General features: G+C 48.7%; 1 protein-coding gene across 4 annotated transcripts in view; it reads right to left on the reverse strand.

The window, feature by feature from the left end:
- The window catches only part of SERGEF (secretion regulating guanine nucleotide exchange factor), a 205914-nt gene that overhangs the window by 150321 nt on the left and 30794 nt on the right, over positions 1–24799 (reverse strand). For all 4 annotated transcript variants that reach the window (XM_058546083.1, XM_058546081.1, XM_058546084.1 and 1 more), the window contains one exon: positions 8184–8350. In XM_058546083.1, coding sequence (XP_058402066.1) covers positions 8184–8350 — 167 coding nt within the window. The remainder of the gene's footprint in view (positions 1–8183; positions 8351–24799) is intronic.

Below are 24799 nucleotides of genomic sequence, written 5' to 3' on the forward strand. Positions count from 1 at the left end.
GGTAAAGCAGATATTATTATTCTGACTTCAGAGAGATTTCGACTGACCCAAAGTCACATGGACAATAGGTGACAAAGCAAAAATCCCAACCCAGGTCTCACTCCACATTCAACACTTTGTCCGTCAGACCTCCAGCTCCAGCAAGCACTAGGGTTCACCACAGTCGTGAGCTGACTTCACTGTCCCAGCCCTCACTGAGGCTATTCCCTCCCCCCTGCTTTTCCTCAGAAGCCACTGACCCAGACTGTGAGTCTGGAGAGGGCTACCAAGGCTCTGTCAGACCCAACTACCACCTAGAGCCCAGGGCCCCATTCTGGCCAGAACCGTCCTCTCTCATCAGAGAGGAAGCTGCTGGTGTAAGGGGCTAGCAAGGAGAAGAATGAGGGCTCTGAGGGCCAGGTTCAAGTCCCGTTCTGCCATGTTCATGTAACCTTGAGCTCGTGACAGCTTCACTTTGCACTTCAGTTTCCTCACCCCTAGAACGAGGGCAGCAATATCTGCCCTGCCCTCTACTCAGGGGTCAGAGCCAATAATGACGTCTTGCTTCTCCCACTTCCAGGCAGTTGCCAGACTGTGCTGGACGGACCCACTAGAGAGTAAAGTGAACTAGTCCCTTCCTGAAGCCTCCCACACTAACCTCATCACACCAGCAGACAATTTGGCTTTCAATTTAACCAGGAAGATGCAAGCCACCCAACAGGAGCTCTCACACTTGTTTCAGCACACTTCTACTGACTATTTACTTTGTACCAAGCATGGCCCTAATTATACACAGATAAATAAGACAGTATCTGCTCTCAAAGAACTCAGCTTGATTTAGAGATGGACACATTAATAACCCTGTATTACAGTATTGGCAGCAACTCTGACCTTCTTTGTGGATTCTTGGCACCTTGCCCTGTGCATGGCCCGCAGTAGGATGCATAAACACTTATTGAACAAATAAATAAAACTAAGACATAACATGATGACAAAGGATACACACACTTCAATGAAAGTATTTCTCTTCTCTACCTCAAAACTTATCTCTTCACATATCCCCCTTTTTTTCACTCCTGTGCAGGAAAAAAAGTGTCCTTTCTTCTTGTCAGAACCCAATCCCTTCACAGTGACGTCAGTCTCCTCTCATCTCCTTGGGGGCCAGGTTCCAGCTATGCCCCCACCCTCTTGCGTCTTTACTCATAAGCTTTTCTCTCTCTCTCTCTAATCCTTTCTTTCAGACTTCTGACCCACTCCAGCTTCCTCGAGCTCACAAAACCAACTCGAACCAAGCTCTCCTCTCAAGTTCCTGAGCCTGTTCTCATCCCCCTTTGGCCACCGAACCTCCCGAAAGGGTGGTTCACACCTGCAGCCTCAGCTTCTCATCACCTTTTCATTCCCCACGAGCCTGCGTTAGCTTCCACCTTTCCACCGAAGCTCCTCTCAGAAGTGTCACCACACCTCCCCATCACCAGATCCAGGGTCTTTTCTCAGTCTCCGGCCTCCCTGACCTCCCTGTTGAAATTTTCTTCCTTCTGAGACACTGCAGTTCCTGGCTTGCTTTCTCCCTTTCTCGTCAATAGTCAGTCTCTATCTGGCCACTCTTCTTCTGCTTTCCTCTTAATGCAAATTCTTGCCAAGATTCCCCTGTTACTTTACATTAGCTCCCTTGAGAACTAATTTAATGTTAAAGCTTCCAATTCAGGAAGCCTTTCCAGTCACTACCTCCCACCCCAACCACCCCTTACCACCCCCCCTCCAACCCTGTAGAACCCAAGAGAACCATAAGCACTGAAAACGCAAGGAAGATAAGGTCCCCAAGGACAAGGGAAGGGATGGGACCAACATGTTTCCATTGTCAGACTCGCCCTCACAGCCACCGTCACATTCTGCTTGTCCTGCAGTGAACTTATCTGAGCCCTGCCACAGCTCACAAGCTCCCAAGACAAAGACTGTTCCACTTTTCTCTGCTTCCCCATTCGGCTAATGCAGTGCTCAGAGAGACAGGCATACACGAGCATCAGCTGGATTAAAGAAGAAAAACCAAAGACGAACATGCCTGAAAGCACTTGGTAAATCGCAAAGCGCTCAAGGACTACAGGCCTCGACACCAATAGCCTTCATAAGAAACTTCGGGATCGTTCAAACACAGAACAGGGGCAGAGCCTGTCTGTTCTCTGGCTCTGCAGGACATCTGATGTTTAAATGCCTGAAAACATGGAAATACCTATTTCTGAACTGGCCTGGGACTGAGAAGTGCAGACTGTGGGGAGACAGAAGAGGAGCTGAAGAGGGGCACATCCCTCCCAAACCATTTCTTTCATTCATTTTTCACTTATTCAGTCAGCAGACATCCACTAGCACTTATGAGACATCAGGAACTACTCTGGACCCTGGGAACACAGCTTTGAACAAGACAGACAAGGCCCTTGCCCTCCTGGATCTTATATTTTAGTGAGAAGAGAGCGATGATAACTACAAATAAATAAGAAAATAGCAGGTAGTAAGCAAGTGCTTGCTGTATCATATCCTTTACCATCTCTTTCAAACAAGGCAGCCCTGTCTGCTGGCTCTTCTCCTCTTCTGAGTGTTCACACGGACAAATCCAGTCCACAGCTTTGAGGCTGTTTTCTGTTACTTCTCCTCCTGTTAGAGCAGCAGCGACAGCACAGATGTGCTAGCTTTTCTAATCTCCCATGAAACAGTCTTTGGGTGAACACTGTTACCCATTTTGGGAGGCCTCGAAAACCCGCTACACCTGGAAGGTTCTGACCATCCGGGCACCATGGTCTCAGCGACGTCATGCTCCCCTGAGAACAGCAACGATGCCACGGGTCCCTCACCACAGAGCTGCTTGGGAATGCTTTTTCAGGTTGTGTTCAATTCTGCCAGAGCCCTCTGGACTCAGCTGACTGCTGGTGGTAGATTTCTGTGTTATTTAGGGCACCAAAGTCCCACAGTCTTGACACAAACTTAAAATTAGAAATGCATTAAATATAGGAAAGCAGGAAGGTCACTCAGGAAAAGCAGCCTTCCGAGGGAGCTGCAGGACAAAGATGCCCTGGAAACTTCCAGGTTCATTAATGGGTTTTACACAGCATTCAAGTGGTATGTCTCCTTCAGAAATAACACTGTGGAAAGCATAGGACTGGCTCAAACCTCAGCTAACACAGCCGAGGGAGTGACTCTGCAAACTAAAAATAGCTCCTTTCCCACTCATTCTGACAGATTTCACTGAGACCCTGTGCACAGGTTGATCCTCTAACAAACAGTTTTAGTCCTGCAGCAAAATGAAGGGTGATGGCATCTGGGAGTGACAATTACTCCATCTCTGGTTCAGCTCCTGTTTATTTCCACGATTCCCACTTCTGCTCCACTGGGCTGCGTGTGTGCACACACGTGCACGTGCACACTGAGCTCCCCGACTGGGATTTGGTGCTCCTCAACCAAACGTGGGCAGAATTTAAACCAGGAACATGACTCAGGACCGTGGCTGCAGACTGAGCCCAGAGCGAGGCCCCCTGGGAATCAGGCTGTTTGTCTTGGGTCTGTTCCTAATTCCAAGCTAGCCTCTCTGGGCCTCAGTTTCCTCAACTAGAAAACAAGGATAATCATGCCTATTCTGTCCTATTTCACAGCATCACACTGGGATCAAAGGAGATAACGTATGTGAAAGTTATTTTCCTTCAGACCGTACTCCTATCAGAAGGATGGATGGCAGTGATGGGACAGGCTGGACAGGCAGCCAGGCTGGAATGGGCAGGCATCCTGACCACAGCAGGAGTTAAAGGCAGACCTAGACTCACAGCTTTAGTTCATATTGTCCCCCCTCTGCCTGGAATGTCCTTCCACCTTTGCTAAACTCCTACACGTTTAATAACCCAGTTCAAACAACGCTTCTTTTTTGTTAGTGTCTTCAGAATAAATCATTCCATCTTCACTGTGCCCTTGGCCTTTTATACACACCTCTAATAGCACTTTTCACTCTGTACAGTGAGGATTTATTTATGTACCTGGAAGCTCTCTGAGAGCAAAGATCATGTATTCCTTATCTTTATATCCACCTCCCCACCCAACACAGGCACATGGCAGGTGTCAACCAATGTTTACCGAGTTGACTATGGAATGGGCAAGAACCCAAAGCCAAGGAGGTAAACCCAAGAGAACAGAAAAGGTGGGACAGCACACAGAGCCAGGGGCATCTGGGCCACCATCCAGGGAATCCAGGAAGGTAGTGTCACCAGGTCTGCCTGCCCTGGCACTAAGGGCACAGCCACAGGGACCAGAGTCAAAGCTGAACTGCAAGTCCTGGGAGGTCCTAGAAAAATGAGGGACTGAACAGGGAGCAGAAGCACCAAACTGAGGTCCAGGGACCAAGGAACAGGAGCCTCATACCAAGTCCCAGTGACCTAAACGGGAAAAGGAGGGCTTGAGGACAAGGAACAAGCACAGAGAACAGAGCCAAGGCAAAGAGGCAGAGCAAGGTTGAAACGGTATGGAAGCCTAGAACTTCCAGATGAGTTAACATTCCCGGGTCTGCCAGGGTGGAGCCAGCAGCTAGGAGTTAAGTGACTTGGCTATGACACTGAGGGACTCTGGACGCAGGAGCCATTACAAATTTAAGTAGTGATCATTTCTATGAAATAGAATCAGAGATGGAAGGGACTCTTAGTTCTATAGGAAACATTAGGAATCATCTGATCTAAGACCCCAACCTACACCTGGGGGAACTGAGGGTCCAGGAGGAAAAGGAGCTTGCACAAACTTACTCAGCAGGGCAGAACCAAAGCTAGAACCCAAGCCTTCTAAATCTAATCTAGTTCTTGTCTCCCAAGGGCTGTTGACCTTCAGTCTAGCAGGTCGTCCTGATGGTTCTACTTACACACCAAGTTCCCAATTCTGGCTGCTTTAGAATCTTGGGGAGGCCCCAGTGTCCCCACTAAATGAGCACAAGCACTTATGCCCAGCTGTGTAGTGCTTCCACCTTTGGGCAGAGTTCAGTCAACGTTCCACAGCAAACGTGCAGGCAGCAGCCCCATCTGGGGCTTGAAAGCAAAGAGCTGCTGTGGTGTATGTTTGCTGTCAAGGAGCAAACAAAATGGTTCACACACACCCTGCCCTGACATGTGCTTGGGGTATTAATCCCAACCACTGTGCTACCCCTGGAATTTTCCAGGAGTGGCTAGGGAGGCCCACTATCTAAGGTAAAGCTTAAATACACAAGTTTCATATACATAGTACATGAAACACATAGTTTTCACCACTGTAGGAACATTAAAGGAAGGCCCGGCAGCTCTAAAATCTCAAAGTCCTTCTCAGGCTAAACATGAGACACAACTCAAAAGAAAAGAATTGAGACTTTCAGGGAATCAGAGACCCTGACTCCCAGACTTCTAGAACTTTCATCCAGGTAAGGGCACATATGCAAAAGGACATATCCAATTTTATGTCATCTATACAGAAAGTATGTGAGCTTCAAGTACTTCAAGTCCAAGTCCCAGCCCCACTGTTTACCTAGTGTGTGATCTGGAGCCAGTGACTTGCCCATTCTGAGCCTTGGTCTCCTTACGCGTAAAGCAACAATTCTAACACCTGTGCCCAGGTTTATTCTGAAGATGAAACAACAGATGTAAAGCATTTCGCACACTGCCTGGCCCATAATAACCACCAAGTAATTGCGCTTATTTGCTTTCCTTTGTTCACGGGAAGGGATGGTTGCAGCACAGTCCACTTCCGTCCACCTGCGCTTTCCCCTCCCCCTTGGCTGTCCCTCTTGACCCTTCTGCACAGACATCCTACCTGGGGCCCCAGCCCAGACAGCTCGATCCTCCCTCTGTTTATCCCTTGGACAGAGAAGAAGGCAACTGGTCAGCTATGGGCCACACTCAATTCCTTGAAGGTCAGGAACCATCAGCTTAGGTTGAGGCTGTTCCTGTCTCCCCAGGTGTCCCTGCAGCTCCCTGGCCAAGCCCTGCCCAAGGCAGTGCCTGCTTTAGTACGGTTCTCGTCTTTTCCAAGGTGAACCCCCTCCTAGCAGCTTACAGCTGCCCCTGGTCTGGCTCTGGGCCTCAGGCAAATAGATGCTAGACAGGTTAGACCTGGACATCAACAGCCAGAGATAGTTCCCAGACCCAACTAACCAGCAGGAAACAGCCTGGAGTCTGAACCTGCAGTGAGACCCACAAGGATACACACCAGCACCCCAGAGACTGGAGCAGAGAGGGAGGGGAGCCCTAAAATGAAGCTGCCAAGGGGCTCAGGGCACAAGCCGACTCTTCAGATTGCCCTGGTAAGAAGCCAAATAAAAGTCCCCTCAATGTCAGGCTCTCAGGCTGCATGTTTCCACTGGCCATGTCTGTCACAGTGCCACACATCATGGCCACCACAGGGCATTAAAAGGCTTCACAGGGGAAGAAGAGAAAGGAACCAACCATTACCAAGTGCCTGCTGCATGCCAAGGACTTTCCACGTAACCCTCATCAACGACCTTCTGTGGTATTATTAGCCTTATCTTGCCAATAAAACCAGAGACTCAGAAAAATCCTTGAGGACTCTGTGCCTCCTCTACGCCACCTGACCACAAAGTCTTAAATGTTCTTGGAAAGACAAAGAAAAGCTGAAGAGTCTAAAGGACTAGGTACCGAGCTCTCCAGGCAGACAATCTAGCTTGACTACTGCACTGCAATCCCTCGTTCCCTGCTGGGGGAGTCGACTCCTTTCACACAGAACCTACGGAAACACAGCAGAAGTCATCAAGATGCTCATGGCCTTTGAGCAATTTCATCCCCAAGACTGTACCTTAAGGAAACAGTTCAACAAGGTATTCACTGCAGAGTCCATCATAGTGACAAAAAAAAGGGGGGGAGGACATAATCTAAATGTCCAACACTCAAAGAATGGTTTGGAAAATCCTAGAACCTTCAAATCATATAATATTATAAGACTAAGAGGAAACAAAGCAAAGCATTTGTGATAAAATAAATGAAGACTGAATACAAAACATCATAAATGCTATCACTACAACTTTGTAAAGTATGTACATGTGTGTATGCAAAAGGGACGTAGTTGTGTTAGGGTGGTAAGATTATGGATGGTTTTATTATTATTATTATCACATCTAAATCCTCTTTGCGGTGTGGTTCAGTACCTTTTCAATTAAAGAAAAAGAGAGAGAGAGAAAGACAGACAGATCAACCCAGCACTAAGGAAGGGCCCAAAGAGGCCCAGGGCTGGGATGTGAAGCAGAAATTGAGAACCGTCCTACATACCCGGAAGGAGGAGGCCAGGCAGGCCGCAGGGGAAGGGAAGCCCTCTAGGTATGGAGAGGGTTGTAATTAGTCTGATGCTAATTACAGAAGTCTCACTAGCTTATTAATTTTTTGACAGACTCTGAATGAAGACTGAATTCCTTCATTAAGCCAACTTGGGTTCAGAGGCACATTTCCTGCGTGGCCATCCTCACTCTTCTCAAAACCCTAGCCTTTTTTTTTTAAGGATGGCAGTAAAGTAAAATTTAGTAACAGAAACACACACCCTGGAGAAATTAAGACTCCTTCCTTAAATGTAGAAATTCAAGACATTTCGGGGAACTAAAGGGGCCTGAATAAGCAACTGAACTGCAGTGTTTTCTACACTGGGAGATATAAACAGAAGCACAGAATACTCAGCTCAGAGTTAAAGGCCTCCTCAATCAGGTTCCACCCATCTATCTGATGGCACCTCATATTTTCCCGCAGACAGCCCATGCTCCAGCCAAACTGAACCAGCGGTGGTACCAAACACTTTCTTCCCTTTCCTACCCCAGGATTCTGTTCAAGCTCTTGTGCCCACCTGAAAGTCCTCCTCTTTCTTGGAGCTGCTTGCTCAAGTCTGACCCATCCTCCCAGGCACAGCTCAAAACCATGTCCCCCTCGAAGCCCAACCCAACGCCTGTACCCCGAATTCACATCTCACTCTTTGAAGTGGACCCAGAGTATACCGAGCCTCTCTAAAGCTGTTACACACAGTCTGCCTTGTGGTATAGTTATCTGGGTAACTGCTGTTTCTACCATATTAAACCACAGGCAACTTGAGGGCAAGGACCCTTCAGATTCTTGCATGTAAACTACCATATGCCTGGACATGAGCACACAGTAGGCCCTCAAAAAACTTCACTGAAAGATAGGGAAAAGGACGCATAACATCTATGGAAAGTCACTTCCTACCTCAGTAGCTCCCGTCAAGCAATGCAGAGATGAAAGTGTGCTGTTCCGTGGTCTCAGGCCGGGGAGGGATGAATCCTGCTGGTCTAGTTTCCAGCCTTCATGAGACTCCAGCTTCCTCCCTAGCTGACCGTAGTCCGCACGGCCCCAGGTAAACACCTTGCCAGTTTCTAAAAACAAACATTATTTGAATTAAGGCTACGTTCCACAGCTGTGCTCTCATAGGTAAGCAACGAATTACAAGAGAAAGTGTGAACATTTATTTTAGTACCAACTAACAATGTACCAGGAGCCTATCTTCCTGTAAAGAATGCACGAGAATTCCCATTTTTACAGCTGTGGGAACTGAGGTTCAGAGAGGCGAAATGACTTGTCCAAGATCAAACAAGTGGTGAATACCAGAGTTGGATTCCAACAGAGGCTGATTCTAAAGCTTTGCTCCTGCATTTTAACAGATGTGCACATGACCACAGATAACACTTCAACCTCGCTGGATGGCTTCCCCAGTCTCTCCCCTCCCCAGACCGTACTGTGCTTTGCCCAGATGTCTGTCCCCAGGCTCTCCTCTCTCTCACCCCACTCAGGGCCCAGTCACCCTGAAGTTCCCCAGGCTCCTGACTTGCCCCCTGCCACATCTCAGGGCCTCACTCTGCACTCAATTAACGGTCGGTTTCACGTCCGTTTTCCCCTCCGTGTACTATAAAAGGGCCCTTTGGAGGCCAGACTCTCACCCAAAGGAGCAATGCCAACAGTGCCAAGGCCAGTGTCTACGTGCACTGGAGGGAAAGGAGGGAGAGACAGAAAAAAATACAAAATCACTGGGAACCAGAAAAGCATTCAGTCCCCAGATGCACCACCTGGGAAGCTGGCCAGGGCTCAAGACGATAGAAGAAAATGAAATTTGGAAAAAGAGAAATGGCCTTTCTTCTCCCAAATAAGAGAAAATTCACCAAACTCATTCAGCTGTACCAAGTGCCACATTTGTTATTTCAACAGAAATGCGAAATCCGATGAGGCATAGATTATTAACAGATTCTCTGCAATAAATATGCATAACCATGTGCGCTGTATAAATTCTTTATACATGTTTATTTTAACAAAGAAAAACTTTGCTTAAGAGACAAAACACCAAGTAATGCATATTAAATTCTAGACAAATCTACTACTTACTCTGTGTTTAGCATCAAAGCTTCATCTGGCCCCACATTCAACATATGGTTTATAGTGTCAGAGAAAAAACAACCACAGACTCACGGGGGACATGTCAGAATATTACAGGGGCACAGGGCTCTGCAGGGATACAGTTCTCAGGATCAGTCTTCTCAACCGACACCAACGCAGGCACCAAGAAGTTCACAGGAATCGGACTCCTGAGCTTCCTCAAAGAGGGAGCAAAGTCCCATGGGATACAAGGTGTATTACAAGAAGCGGGGTGGCTCCATTCAGATGTGCTATCTCATGGCTTCTCATGGCATGTGCTGTACCTGTTGTCATGGTGGCCTTTCCTTACATTATTCATCTAGTAAACTACAGCTCAACCTTTACAGTCCAGCTCATGTACCAACAGTTCTGTGAAACCTTTCCTGACTCCTCAATTCTCCACAGAAAGGGTGAAATCCACCCTCCTGTGAGCCACTCTTATTACTGTTCTCATCAACTGATATGTTCTCATTTAACAGGAGAGAAAATTAGGCTCAGAGAAGCGACCAGCCCGGGGTCACACAGCGAAGCCACATCTCCTCCTAGCCCACGGTACCACCCTGCTTTGGTCATTCACACTAGTCCACACTCACTCAACACTCTCCCTGAGCTTCCGCAGGATGAGACCAAAAAAAGTCCATGTGCCCAGGACCCACAAAGCATCCAAACCGGCAAACTGTCTCTCCACCTGAGCTGGCTAGACTGACAATCAGACTGCCTTAGCCAGGAGATGCCCAGAAAGCCAGAGGATGAGACTGTTACTTCTTAAATGAGCCCAGCATTCCTCTGCTGGGAAGAACTGGCAAGTTGCTATTTGCAAGACAACAGAAAGAAATGTTACCACAAATCCCACAACAAATCCTTTCTTATCAAGTAAAACATCTTAGAACCTGCTCTGCTATTGATTACTGACGTCCAAGACAGGCAAGACTGCCAGAATATGGTGCTACCATTATTACATCTCCAATAGCAATTCAACCATTCCACTTACATAGCACTTTTCACCTTCAAAGCACTTTACAAAGATTAACTAATTAATCTTCATGCTCCCCAGGGAGGCCATAGACATTCTATTAGAGACAAGCCCAGAAACCACGCCGACTGGTTGTCCAGCCTTCAGTCTCCAACCTAAGTTTGCTCAGTCGGGCAGGTGCACTCTCTGAAATTGTCTGTTTCTCCCCAAAATATATGCTGCATCAGAAGGCTCACAGAGGACAGAGGAGGCTCTTTTCCTTTTCTTTTAACAGGCATTTATTGACCACCCCCAGGTGCCCAGCACATTCACAGACACTATCTCAGCTAATCCTCATAATAATTCTGTGAAGTACAGATTATTAAGCTTATTTTACAGATGAGGTTAAATGACTTGGTCAAGTCCAAACAACCGGGAAGTGGTGGAATCAAGATATAAACTTATGTCTTCTGACTCCAAGACCAAGGGTAGCTCCAATGACTGCACAGCTGCTGTCACCAACCGAGGAAACCTAGCTGACGACACAGGCATTCTTACAGTGTTTGAGGAGGGGGACATCTCAGATTAAATGGCTATGTTCTGTGTACCGTCCAACTATCCTCACTAGAATGGCCTCCTTCCCAGGAGGCCATGCAGAACTCAGGACTATAAGCGCAGACATAAAGGCATTAAACACAAGGATTATGATTTTAGGTCACCCAGAGTAAAAGAAAACAGTGAATCCACATACAAAAAATGTTCATTAACGCACTGTAGATAAATATTTGCCTCAAGCTGAGGCATGCCGTCAAACCCAAGGAGATTCAGATCACAAATGTAACAAATAAATCTTCTCCTTAGAGTAAGAATTATATATTACTGTGATAAAAAATAATATATTAATGTCATCCAAAAAGTATAGGTCTGTGTCTCCATATAAATGAGAGAAATGACAGCTCAAAATAAAGTCAGCAAGTAAAATATAATTTAAAGGCACATCCATGTGAGAATTAACACAGAATAACCATGGAGCCAGGAAATACACACGGCAAAAGGTCCCAATGCAGCAGAGAAGAAAACGGGCCAAATGAGCAGCACTGACAAAGAAGGCCTAGGGCCCGGAGGAAACATTTCGAGCTAGAACTGTGCTGGCAATTCTTCTTGCACGCTCATTTTAGGGACTACTGCTAAATAGACCACCGGGGGACGGCAGACTTTTAAGCAGGGGTAGGGCCTGATGAAAGGAACATTTAGGGACGGTACATCTGGCAGAGGATTGGAGGGGCCAGTAACAATAATATTCACAGCTGACACGTCCCTCCATAGCACCTACTCTGTCCCTCAGCCTTCTGCTCTAAGCATTCTCTATGTAGTATCCTGCTTGTCCCTCCCAACTCCCCCGTGAGATAGGTACTCCCACCTGCCCCATTTTACTGACAGGGAAGAAGGCACCTACCCAAAGTCACAGAGGTAGTAAGTGAAAAGGGAAGGAAGGAAGGAACAGCCACAGTACACAAGCCTAAGATGCATCAGGGCTGAAACTGGGGTGGAAGACACAGGGGAGAACAAGTAAGAATTTGCAAGGCTTGGCACCCCATTAAATGCGAGAGAAAGGGACGGGAGGACACAAACACCACTCTGAGATTTCAGGACTTCAAGGTTACTGGGAAGGTGGGGGTGCCATTAAAAGAAATAGACAAAGGGGCAGAGATGCTAGATTAAGGGTCCTGTCAATGGGAATTATGAAATGTTATTTATTTCATTACCAAATGATTTAAGTCTACTGGGGCCTTCTGCAAACATCTTTATCAAATAGTCAAATATAAATAAAGAGGGAGTGAATGAGGAGAAAGACTACTAGGTGCAAAGCCCTGGAGTGGGGGGTGCTCTGAGGTCAGAGGAGACTCGGGCGGGTGGGTGGATGATCAATACTCAAGGAGCCAGCTTCCTTTCCCATCCACCAGAGGGCTGCCTGGGATGGGGATGAGGCAGGTGCTGCAGCCCCAGCTAAGGCACAGTGAGAAGCTGCTCCAGTGGCATCTGAGCTCCCCAGGGAAAAGGACTTCCTACCCTGTCCTAGGAAACGGGTCCTGAAGGCGACAAGAAGATAGATTACAGTGTAATATAAGGAACATCCATATTTTCTTAACAAATAAGCCCAAAAGGGAACAGAATGTGACTGAAGATATCAAAATGGAGTTAGCAAATAGATGTTATACATGTTATTTAAAAAGTTATAAAAAGAACACCCATGGGTCAGGCAGAGAAAAGGCCATACAACCTCTAAAATTCCAGGATGCTGCAAGGCCTTCTAGGGGACACACACACACACACACACACACACGAGAAGGAGCCCACTCTCTGCCTATGAGTTTGTTATATTTATAATTCATCTGTTTACAAACACCAGTTACTCTCGGAGTCATTAATTCTAAGTCCTCAGAGCATCAGAGCCTCATTTCTGCAACTCATCCTTCATTCTGCCATGTGGACAGAGGCTTTATAAAAAGGCACTTGATAATAATAACCAAGGAGTAGTCAGACGCAGAACTAACTGCCCAAGAGTCACCCAGCTTAACTTTCCCATGTAGGGAGCAGGAGAGAGGGAAGGGAGGGAGCTCAGAGCACAGGTGCTGGAAGCAGCCACGCCAGGCCCCTTCCCGTGCACAAACGTGCCCTGCCGCTCCCCGACGGGCCTCCACACTGCTTCCGTCTGTCCCGGCTATCTCCACTGCCCCAACCCCATTCACCCAGTCAACTCCTACTCACTCTTCAATCCTGCTGAGCCCTCAACCCAGATCAGATTCTTTTCTGCAACAATCTCAGAGAATCACGTTCCTCTTCTTGGGAGCTCTTATCCCAGTTTATACACATACAGTCATTAGGAGGACTGTTGGATTAATGTCTGTCTCCCCCTCCAGAGAGTCAGCTCTATGAGAGCAGGGACTGTCTATTTTTGCTTATCCCTGTATCCTAGAATAATGCCCAGCACAAAGTAGGTGCTCAATAAAATAGCTGTTGCCTGAATAACAAATGAATCTAACCATCTCTACCTTCCTACTTCTTGCTCACCACTACTGAACTGTTATCATTTGCTGGTTTCATAACCTTGAGCAAATTATTCAACATCTGCAAAATGGGAATAATAACATCTACTTTGCAGGGTTGTGGCAAGGATACATTCACACAAAGTGCATGACACATAATAATAAATGCTAGCCACTATTACTATTATTCTCCCAAACTGAATGCCACAGCCTTATCAAGAACTTCCACAGTTCTACCCACAGTTTCTACCAATCTGTCAAATCTTCTCCACCAACTCCCATCTACCAAGGTCTCAGGGTCACTGTCTCTACTGATGAAGAAGCGGGGGAGCACAGAAGGCTCCACCACGGAATTTCTGGATTTTTGTAAGATTCAAGAACCTGGCACATTGTACCACACGATACAAATAAATTAAAACTAGGGGGAAAAAAGGAAGAGAGCAGAAGAGAACAATGGAGAAGAGAGGTGAAGCCCAGTGAGTTGGAGAAGAGAGGAAGCTTTAACCTGAGGCTCAGAAGACCTGGATCCTAATCCTGGCTTCTCTTCTGGGCTACAAGACCTTGACAGACTCTTTCTCCTCTAGGGTCTAGCTTTCCCATCCACACAAGAAGAGGACTAGAATAGATGACCTCCAAGACCTCTTCCTGATCTAAACTTCAGTAATGATGTCTAAAAATCTTTAGCGTCAAAATGAGTGGTGTACAATCTAATTTTATTGGCACATTTAGCCTGACCAATGTCCTAAAATAAAACATCCAGTCTAATATCAAAGACCACTAATATAATTCACAATTTAAATAAAAATTGGGACTTGACTGTATATCCTGTTATTTTTTTGTAAAATTTCCTAGGTCTCCAGAGTCATATCATGAACAATATCACATAACAAAAGGTTTGGAATTTTTTAAAAGTTAATACAGTAATAAAATTTCCAAACGTGGGCTGTCCAACTAAAGAGAGGACAAGCAACAGCCTGCAAAGAGATTGAACAAAAACTAAGGAACTGGGGAGAATTTATTTATTGAGAGCTGACTCAGTGTAAAACTCGATTTCAGGCACTGCCATTAAGTTATATAATGTAATCAACCCTGAATAACTGGTGTGAACCCCATTTTACAGAAAAAGAAACAGATCCCAGAGGTTAAGTGACTTGCTCAAGATCACACAGCTAGTAAGTGGCAAAGCCGCAATGATGATGATGCTGACGACAGCTAATATCTAGAGGGCACGTGTTTCACGCCAGCCTCTTTACATGGAGTGTCCCATTTAGTCCACAAAAACACCCCACCAGGAGGCATTATTATAATCCTCAAATTACAGGTAAGGAAATTACAGCACAGACAGAGGTGAAGTCTGGGGCTTGGAGTCCTGCAGCTGTCAGCGGAAGAGCCCGGATGGAACCCAGGAGCCTGGCCCCAGAGTCGGTGCCCGCCGTCACTGCCCTGCAGAGGATGCGCTGGTTCATGGGACCCCAGCTCCACTTTTCACTGGGGCACACTGCCTCTTCAAAAGTAAACTTTCCCAAGGACTTCTGGAGGTTGTTCAAAGTTACAGGGACACAAGTGTGGGCCAGGGGCACAAAGAGAGCCCAGCCAGTAAGAGTCATCCTTGGCCTATATGGCAAAGATGAGAGTCCCAAAACATGCCAGACATTCCCCACCGCTGCTCCATTTTCACCACTAACTTTATTAGCTGTCAAATTGGGAGCACCAGTGATGGGAGTCAAGACAGACTGCACCCGGAGGAGCCCCTAGACCGGCTACAGGACTATCCACACCACGCGGGGCCAGGGCTTCCCAGACAAGAGCAGGGAGGACGAGCACCTTCTCCCAAACCAGGTGAGCATATCGCAGGAAGCCCCGTCGCTGGTGTGCTTGTTCGTTTAGCCCCTCATTGTCCACACAGTCCCTCCCTCCAAGCAGCTGTGTTCTCTCAGGGCTGGACGGCTGCCCCTTTGTCAAGGGCATACCCCACTTCCTCCCTCCCAGGCCTCAGGGTCATGCTGTGCCCCAGCCTGCAATGTTGGTCAGCCTGCTTGTTCCACCCACCAAACCCCTTCTCACCCCTCAGGGCCTGGTTCCAACGCCACTGCCTCCCTAAAGCGTCCCATTATCCCCTCGTCAGAATAAGCCACCCCTTCCTTAGGAACCAATGGCATGTGCTCGTACCTCTGTTCCAACAACCATCCTATGCTGCCAAATATAAGATGATCCGATGACATGTCTTATGTTGCCCACTGTATTAGTCAAGCTTCTCCAGAGAAAGAGAACCAATAGGATCTATAGAGAGAGATTTATTATAAGGAATTGGCTCACATGATCATGAAAGCTGGCAAGTCCAGAATCTGCAGAGCCCATGTCTCAGTTCAAAGGCTGTCAGGCAGGAGAATTCTTTTACTTGGGGAGGGTCAGTCTTTTGTTCCATTCAGGCCTTCAAGTGATTGGATGAGGCCCACCCACATTAAGGATGGCAATCTGCTTTACTCCGTCTACCAATGTAAATGTTAATTGCATCCAAAAACACCCTCACAGAAACACCCAGAATAATGTTTACCAAATATCTGGGCACCTGAGGTTCAGTCAAGCTGACACACAAAATTACCATCACATGCATTAAAGGGTGGAGAACAGTGGTCCTTTCTCTTCTCTCTGTATTCCTCACAGCACCTAGTACAGGGCCTGACCCACAGCAGGTGCTCAGTGTTTGCTGAAAGAGAAAAGAGTTACAGGCATTGCTCTTACCATGGACTTTCATATGCCACCCAGCACATCAGAGGCCATCCTATCCAACTCCCCAAAGAGAATAAAAAACTGACGAAAACAAATAACTTTCCTAAGTCACACGGACTACTCAGAAACAGAGCCAGGCAGTCATGATACTGAACAAATAGTTCCTGAGCACCTTCTACACGCCAGGTGCTGTCCCAGGTGCTGGGGTCACAGAAGCAAACAAGACAGACAGAACTCCCCTGCTTGGTGAAGCTTACGTTCTAGTTGGAGGAAGACAGACAACTGACCAGACACACATAAAACACAAACCATCGCAAATGACTCGAAGTGCTGTTGAGAAACATAAAGTAGGGAAAGGGGCAGGCAGAGCTGGGAGGGAGGTGGAGGCCCGCGAGCACGCCCAGCTCGCATCTTCCTATCTGGAGCTTTTCCTCTACAGCACGCCACCCTTCTGAAAGGAAGAATCTTAAATTTAAGAGACCTCAGCCAACTCAGGAAGGGGCAACGAAACTTGCTCTAACTCGGTCTCAGGACTAGGATGAAAAGGGAGACGAGAAACGTGCAACACTTCATAAAATCTAAACAGAGGTGCTAGTAAGATCATGACTCTTTCTCTACAGCCATTTTGCAAAGAACGATCATGAGAGGCTGAGCCGTGAGCCCTGCTCTGGGGGGCTGCTCCGGCTGAGTGCTGGGCTTCCTGCTCCTCCAGGGGCCCAGCCGTGCGTCAGGCTGCCAGTCACACCTAGCAGCTACTTGGTACCCAGAGAAAAATCCCTGATTGGGGCCAGAGCCTCTGCAGATGTTTCCCAGCTCATTTCACATTCAGACTCCACAGCTTCTTCGCACACTTTTAGATTCTTATTAATAACATTTTAAAATGTAGATTGCTGCCTAATCTTAGCTGCGTAATTAAAAAAATAATCTTGCTCTTCTCCCTCCCAACAAGAAAGGAACCTATACCCCAGAGCTTCTGCAGCTAAGAATCACACCCTGCAGAAAAGCTAGTAGGAGGCTCAAGTTGGGGGTGCGGGGAGAGAGATGGGGGGGAGCTGAAGCCAAGAAGCAACGAATCAAGAATCTCTTGATTTTACAGAAAATGAAAAAGAGGCCGAAGGAGGGGAATGACGTGCCCAAGGACACACGTGTATTTTGCCAGAGCCAGGCCAGAATCCCAGTTTCCTGCTTCCCAGTAGACTCTGTCCACTGCCTCGTGGGGAGAGGAAAGGAGGAGGACTGTAAGTTCTTGGAGGGAGGGATCACATCTGTGGGATTCTCCTTATGCGGTGAGCACTGTTCACCTGGAGAAATAGCTGCAGGTTTCAGATGTTCAAGAGGATTATGGGAACAAGGTTCAAAATTCTTAACATTCAGTTCAGACTCACAGACCGTCAGAGCAAGAAGGGACCTCAGAGCCCTTCTAACCCAACTGCTTTTAGCTGGGAAAAGTGAGGCCCAGTGAGGAAAGTGACTGACTTACCCAAGGTCAAATAGGGAGTTAGAAGCAAAGCAAGACTAGAACCCAGGCCCCCCCGACTTCTAGTACATCCTGTCCAAGGCCTCTATGAAAAGGACCAGTCAATCTCGCAGAGCTCCATTGCTCCCTGCGTCAGCTAACTCCCAAAGGCCTCCTGGCTCCTCGGCAGGGAAGGGCAGAGACAGCTGAGGGCCGCACGCTCCCTCCTGCCTGCCTCCCTGGGATGGCTGCCTGGAAGGCCCAAAGGCCAGTTATGGAAAGACACCATCCTTACGCCATCTCCTCTCCCTCCCTAGAACCACCGTCCCTAGCCCTGGACTTCTCCTTCAGCTACTGTCCACTGCAAAAGATCATCAACGGTTTCCATCTCTGTGAAGCTATAAAAAAAGACAGAAAAAAAAAGGCCAAGCACTGCGCCCAGCTGTTGGTGAGGCCGTATTTTCCACTGGTGATGATGACTCACAGGGAGGCTGGCACTGGGAGGGAAACTGGGGAGATTCGGCACAGCCGGGGGAAAGCCGCAGTTCCCAAGCATGCCTGGGCCTGCAGAGAGAGGAATGCTCAGTTCCTTCAGTAAGATCCCAGCACCTGGCTGTGGGAACACAGCTCCCCCTGCAGACCTCCCTGATGCCCCGCAGAAGCAGGACCAGCGACAAACCACACACTGGGCCAGCGGATCCTGCAAAGCTCACCGTCACATCAAAGCTGTTATGGTAGGAAGCCAGGTCCCACCTCTGAAACCTCAAGAGATCCCGCAACCCCCAGAAATACTATATGCATCCTTGGCTTCCAAAGAGAAACTGGCTTACAGCTAACGGGAGACACAGATTAAGATCTTCAAACAGGGGAGACAAAGGCTGCCCCCAACTTTTCAGGAGGCAAATAACTCATCCATGGGCAGCAGCAAGGAGGTGAGGGCGCCTATCCTGGGATGCCAGTTTGTCAACCAGTGAGAACATCTTAGGACATGACCGGACGGTGCCTCTCAAACTTCCTCTAATCCCACCTCTGGGAACTCCCCCAGGCTCCTCATGAGAGATGGGTCTAAAAGACCTATGGGGTCCTAACAGAGCTGCACTCAGGGGTGGGGGAACACACTCCCACTCCACATGTGAGCACCTTGCCTGCGTGGGAACTGAGCAGCAGCACCAGGTCAGGAGGAGTCCGTGGAAGGGACGCCCACTCCACTGTCAGTGGTTTGGGGATCTGTCCCTTGCATCAAGCAGTGGCAGTAACGAGCATGGCCAGAGGAGGCCACTGAGGAGAAGGCATTATGACCAAGCCCACCAGGAAAGGGGAGATGATCAGGAGACCTGGAGTCCGGGAATTTCAATGGAAGGGGCTGGGGGAGGCTTGGGATCAAGGTCCACTGTGAAGGCTGGTGGGTGGTGTGACAAGCACTGCATTATATTCAAATTGCTCATCTGGATGTGCACGGCCTCACGGTGTGAAGAGCCACCAGGCCAGATCCATGGTGGGACAGCCTGTCTTTCCCTGCCACATCTGCTCATCTCCCTCCCACTCTGCTCCCTGTTCCCATCTGTCCCTCAGGCCCTAGAAGAAACACCCTTTACCAGCACCCACCTGCCAAGAAACTCCAAGTCACCAATGTGACCTTTTGTAAAAGTGTGACATGGTTTAAGACTCCCTCCCACAGCATTCACCGTCAGTCACAGCAGAGATGGTAAGCACCAAAGCCGCAGTGCCTTCCTCGGGGAGGCTGACTCTTCCACGGCCAGGGACTGGGAAAGGCATCTGCTGCACAGGATTTTTCATTTCATAGGATCAGCTCCAACCAAATCAGCAAAGCACTGTTACTATGGACCATCTGCCAGGACCCGGAAACAGCCTGTTACATAAAGGGGCTGGTGTAATGAAATTGATGAAACTGGATCCTTCCTCCACAAATGAGATGAAGCACTTGAAGTCTCTCTTGAGAGGGGCGATGTGGGGCAGTGGGGGGGTCCTGGGCAAGGGACCCACTGGGTTCTAATCCTGGCTCTGCATCTGTTAGCTACAGGACTATCTCCCTGGGCTTCTGTTTTCTCAAATTTCAAAAAAGGATGAGATGGTCCCTTCCAGCATTAAAATTCCATGATCTATTATTGTTTTCACCAAAATGGCAAACAAGTAAGCTTACTTTGATATTAATTTTGTACTGTAGCGTTAATTTTCTAAAACAAGAGCAGTACCTTCATATTTGTGAGCTTAAAAGAGAGAAGTGGTGAGTGGAGCCACTGACTCTGGAGCCGGCTGGAAGAAAATGCACAAAGAAACCAAAGGTTCGAACCTTCTATCTGCCCAGGCAGGAAAGGCCCAAGCAAATCTCAAAGGATTTCGCTGGGAAGTAGTACTATAAATACGCCTGCCTATGCATACAGTAATTTCCAGTTTACAAAGAGCTTTCACATCCAGGATCTCACTTGATCCTCACAACTCCCTTGAAGATGATGCGGTAGTGTTGCTGACCCCCATTTCGCATTGAATACGGTGAGGCTAAGAACCAGGTAGGGCGAGTCCATCTCTCAAGCGCTCTTCAGTTTCACGAAAACAGGAGTGAGCCTCACTCAGTAAACTTTGTGTAAGGATTAAACAGATCATTTTGTAAAGCCCTGGCAAAACACCTGGCACTCAGGGCATCCTTGACAAATGCAAGTAACCCTTCCCCACACACCTCCAGCTCCTCAGAGACGTGTGTGAGAAGCCTCAAAGCTGCTCATCTCTAGCCCCTGAAGAAATGCTTCATGACTGAAGGCAACATGATGGTTTCCTAGTGACCTTCCATGTGGCCAACCTCCCAGAAGGCAGATCAATGAGCCAGATAACCCCAGGCCCTACCATCTTGTGTATTCTAATAGCAACCATGGCTCACAGGGGATGGGGCTCCCCGAGAACCCAGAACACGTCAAAATCAGCCACAGAGATGAGACGTGAAGCAAGGAGCAAGCATGAGGCCTCAACAGAGGAGCCGTCAGAGACACCTGAGGCAGAGCGGCTCCTTCCTGCTCATGTTTATCACCCTCCCCCTCACAGAAGCCTTCAGCTGCTCCCTCCACCGCTCACAGAACAAAGCCCCAGTGAGGATCCACGCCATCACACTTGAGTGTCTCCAGTCCCTTCTCACTCTATCCAGCCCCACGTTAAGCAAACTATGCCAGGGTGCGCCTCCCACTTCTACACCCTTGTTTGCAGGATTCCTTCTGCCTGGAAGGCCCTCCCCTCACCTCTGCCTATTCAACAAATATTTATTGAATAACAGAGTGAAGGAATGAAGGCAGGAATGTGTGAATGAGTGAACGACACTATATATCCCTGTGAGGCAAATTAGAGATTACGATTCTCGTTTAACAGATGAGGAAATTCAGGCTCTGAGAGGTTAAATGACTTGTCTAAGATCACACAGCCAACCAGCAGCCAAATTAGAACTTGAACCTGGCTCTTTTGGCCACATCAGCCTTCCTCCTAAGGTAAAAAGTCACACTCAGATTAGGAAAAAGCTGATCCAAGATTCCTCAAAATGGGCCACTTTCATCTTGGCACACATCCGAGAGCACTTTAAGGCACTGGCTGTCACCACCATTACTGAGAGTTCCTGTGACACAGGCAAGGTCTCCTGAGAAAGGGCAAGCACAGGGCCACTCATCAGGAACCTAAAAATGATGGCAAAACTACAGGCCAGTCACTTAACGCCCACTTTTAGAGAGCTCCTGGAACAAATCAATCCCCACCAGGAAAGAGGATGACGATTCCTTGAATGGAAACCGAGCCCTTTGCCAGGGACCTGTGAGCCCTTCCCAGAACCACCTGGTGAGCTGGCAGCGTGGCTGGTGCTCCACCGCTGTGGACAATGGGGAAGCCGAGGCAAGGCCTTGCAGACACACAGGGGCAAAGCGGACCCTACCACCCTGGGGCCTCAGGCGTCACTGTCTGCCTCAGGGAGCTGAGGCTCTCCGCCCTGCACTTCTCCGAGAAGGTGGGAAGAGGGTAGGGCCCAGGCTGGGTCTCGGGAGCTTGGCCACTGGAGACCACACAGCTCCCACATCCCAAAACTACAGCCATTCCATGCAGCTAGCCCTCACTGCACCTCTCTTCTGTGCAGGGGAGATCCAGGGGGGTAAAAACTGACCAAGTCCCTGACCCGGGAGGGCTCGCATTTGGTGAGGAGAGAGTGACCACAAATAAGTAACCAATAATCATATTATGGTTTCAGGAAGTGAAAAATAAAGCAGGGCATGGCCTAGTGTGTGGCTGAGAGTGTGGTGGTGGCCATTTTGGATGGGGCGGACAGGGAAGGCCTCTGTGAGAGGTGACAGTGGGCAGAAAGATGGAAATTGGCAACAGCTTCAAGGGGGCTGGAGAGGCGAGCAGAGGGAGCTGCTAGCGTAAGGCACACAGAGGAAGGGCATCTCCTCTCTTCTCAGGGGCTTCTGCCACCACCCCCACCCTGCCCCCAAATGCCGGCCCTTTACTGCTTCACAGGCCTCCTGCCCTAGCAGCCCACCACTACAACTGCCCCACAGCTGTGGGAAGAGAGAAGTATTTCTTCCTCCGTGCCCTAAAGCCTGGGAGCCACTCATTTCCAGTGCAGTCACTGAGGGGAGGTAGCATGATGAGATGAAATGACACGATCCTTGACATCAAATGGAGCACGGTTCGAGCATGGTCTCTTTGCTTCTTAACTCTCTGTGTTACTTTAGACAAGCCCCTGAGCCTCTCTGAGACTCAATTTTCCCACCTGGAATGCGAGGGAATGAACCCTATGTCAGGGGTATGAGGAGTATGTAAGGCAGCACCTGGTACATGCTAGGCGCTTGACACACACTGGTGCCCTGCCCTACTCTGCCCCCGGGAAATTAAAAAGAAAAATTGTTTTGTTCAACCAATTGTGTAACTCGCGTCTTACTGCAGCGTGCCTCAGGCAAGGCCCTGGGCCTGGGCATCCGTCGGGTGTGGGGACTGTGAGACAACTCTTAACAAAGCTTCCCTCATGACACAGCCTGACGGGAGGGCCCTGGCCTGGAGGAGAACTGGGCAGACGGGAGGAGGGCAGAAAAGACAGTGGACACTGCCCCTGCTGCAGGGAGGAGGGTGGAAAGCGTTAAGACCAGACGGTCCAAGAAACGAGGATCAAGGCAGACAGTTAACTGCTGTCTCCGGCCCTTCCCACCTCCGGCTCACTGGCCCAGGGCCCAGGCCCTTGTCTCCCGGCTCTCCTGTGGGGCACCCAGCTAGAGGCCACTCTGATCTCGGTTCTTCTCACAAGCAAGGAGATATTCAGGTATCATATCACGGTGAGACCTTAGGTAGCCCTCTTTCCTCTCTGGGCCTGAGTTCTCCCATCTAAAAAAGTGAGGGAGGGCCTGGGTGACCTCTAGGGGTCCTTTCAGCTCTGACCTTGCTAATTCTGACTGGATGCTGGCCCTACCAGCCTCACCCCCAAGGCCGTCTGCCTGCCCACTGCTGCCATCTGGTGGCCCTCCAGGCCCAGCGGCATGTGGCTTTGGCCAGGGCCCCTGAAAGTTCCTTATTCGAATGCACTACTTCAGAGGGTGAACCTTGCTTCTGCTTCAGCTGGACATACACTGCACTTCTCTGGACCACAGATTAATGAGTATTCATTGCCAAACACAAAAACCAAAAATACACCAGAACTTCATCTCTCTGGCAGAGATGACACAACTGCAGCTGAGAGCCTGACCTCCCAGCCCACAAAGGAAGTAACCTGCCCAAGGTCGCACAGCTGCCTGGCTCCCAGACCAGCACACAATTCCACTTTACCCCAGTGCTTAGGGCTGTGAGCACCCTGGAAACCAAAAATAAAGTCAGCCCAGGGCCAAGGAAACAAAGCCTTTGGAAGCTGGGAAACGAACTGTCAGGATTCCTTCCAAACCTCAAGAAATGGTAAGATAGGACATGTGAACACGTGAGCACTGCCTGCAGAAAGTCACTGGAAAACAACTGGGGATGCCTGGGGTACCTCCTAACCTTGGGGGGGACGTCATTCACAAGGACCCTTACAGGTCTTCCACAAACCAGCCTCCACGCCACCACCACAGCCTGACTCAGGAGAGGCAGACCCCGAGGGCAAGGCGGACACATGGGGGGCATCACCCCACCAGACTGAGCTCCTCAGGGCAGAGCCAGAGCTTTCTTCTTCATCTCCAGGCCCTCAGCTCCTGGCCAGAGGAGCTCTGTAAAGGTGTATCCAGGCAGATCCCTTAGACTCCTACGCAATCATGGGAGCTGGCCACCCTTTTGTGGACGCAACTGGCACACTCTCAGCTCTGTCTGCAGCCTTCTTCTAAACCCTATAGTGCAGACCCTGATAAAACATACTGTTCAACTATAAGTAGGTTACTTGCCTTTTCTGGCCTCTATTATCTCACATCTGCAGCATAACAGCGTTCTACTAGATGATCTTCAAAGTCCTTTTAATTCTAAAATTCTAGAATTTGAAACCAAATCAAGGCAAATCAAGGCTACTCTTCACTGGCAGAGCAACTAGGACAGTGGGTGAGGGGGAAGTAGTCACAACACTTCCCTCCAGCGGTGGAATGCTGTCACTGCACACTCCCAGCTGTGAGCCCTGTCACTCAGCTCCATCCAATCCCACCCTGAACTTTGAATAGGAGCAATCGGCTTGCAGCCAGGCAGACCAGCCCAGGTGCAGAGGAGCAGGAAAGAAAGCAAGGACGCCAGGCTCAAGGAACCCAGGAGGCCTGTGAGCCAGTTCCACCACAGTGGAGAAATTCTCCATCTTCAGGAAAAAGTATATCTTGGAGCTAAAAGGACCTTTTGTGACCTACAACTCCCCTCTTCAGATGAGGAAACCAAGGCTCAGGGATGTTCAGAAGGAAGCTGCCTCAGGTTACAAAGCTGACTCACCACTGAGCCAAAAATAGATCCCTGCTTTCCTGCCTCTTTCTACAGTGTCTTGCCTCTTTTCCATGCGACCTCCCAACTGAGGCCCGTGGAAGTGATTTGTCAAGGACATACACGCAGGGATGGGTGGCAAAGGGGCCAGTTCCCTGCGCTGAGGGGCAAGAAATTTTATTCATTAACTTCAACATTTAGGGGGGATATAATCAGACTACAAATTACATATTCAGCATAGAAAATATAAAAGAAAATAAAATTCACTCAGAATCCCACCAATCAGAAATAATATTCTGGCATATTTCTTTTAGTCTTTTCTATGCAAACATCCTTTTTT

Source organism: Diceros bicornis, chromosome 7, assembly GCF_020826845.1.
Source record: "Diceros bicornis minor isolate mBicDic1 chromosome 7, mDicBic1.mat.cur, whole genome shotgun sequence".
Classification (NCBI taxonomy): domain Eukaryota; kingdom Metazoa; phylum Chordata; class Mammalia; order Perissodactyla; family Rhinocerotidae; genus Diceros; species Diceros bicornis.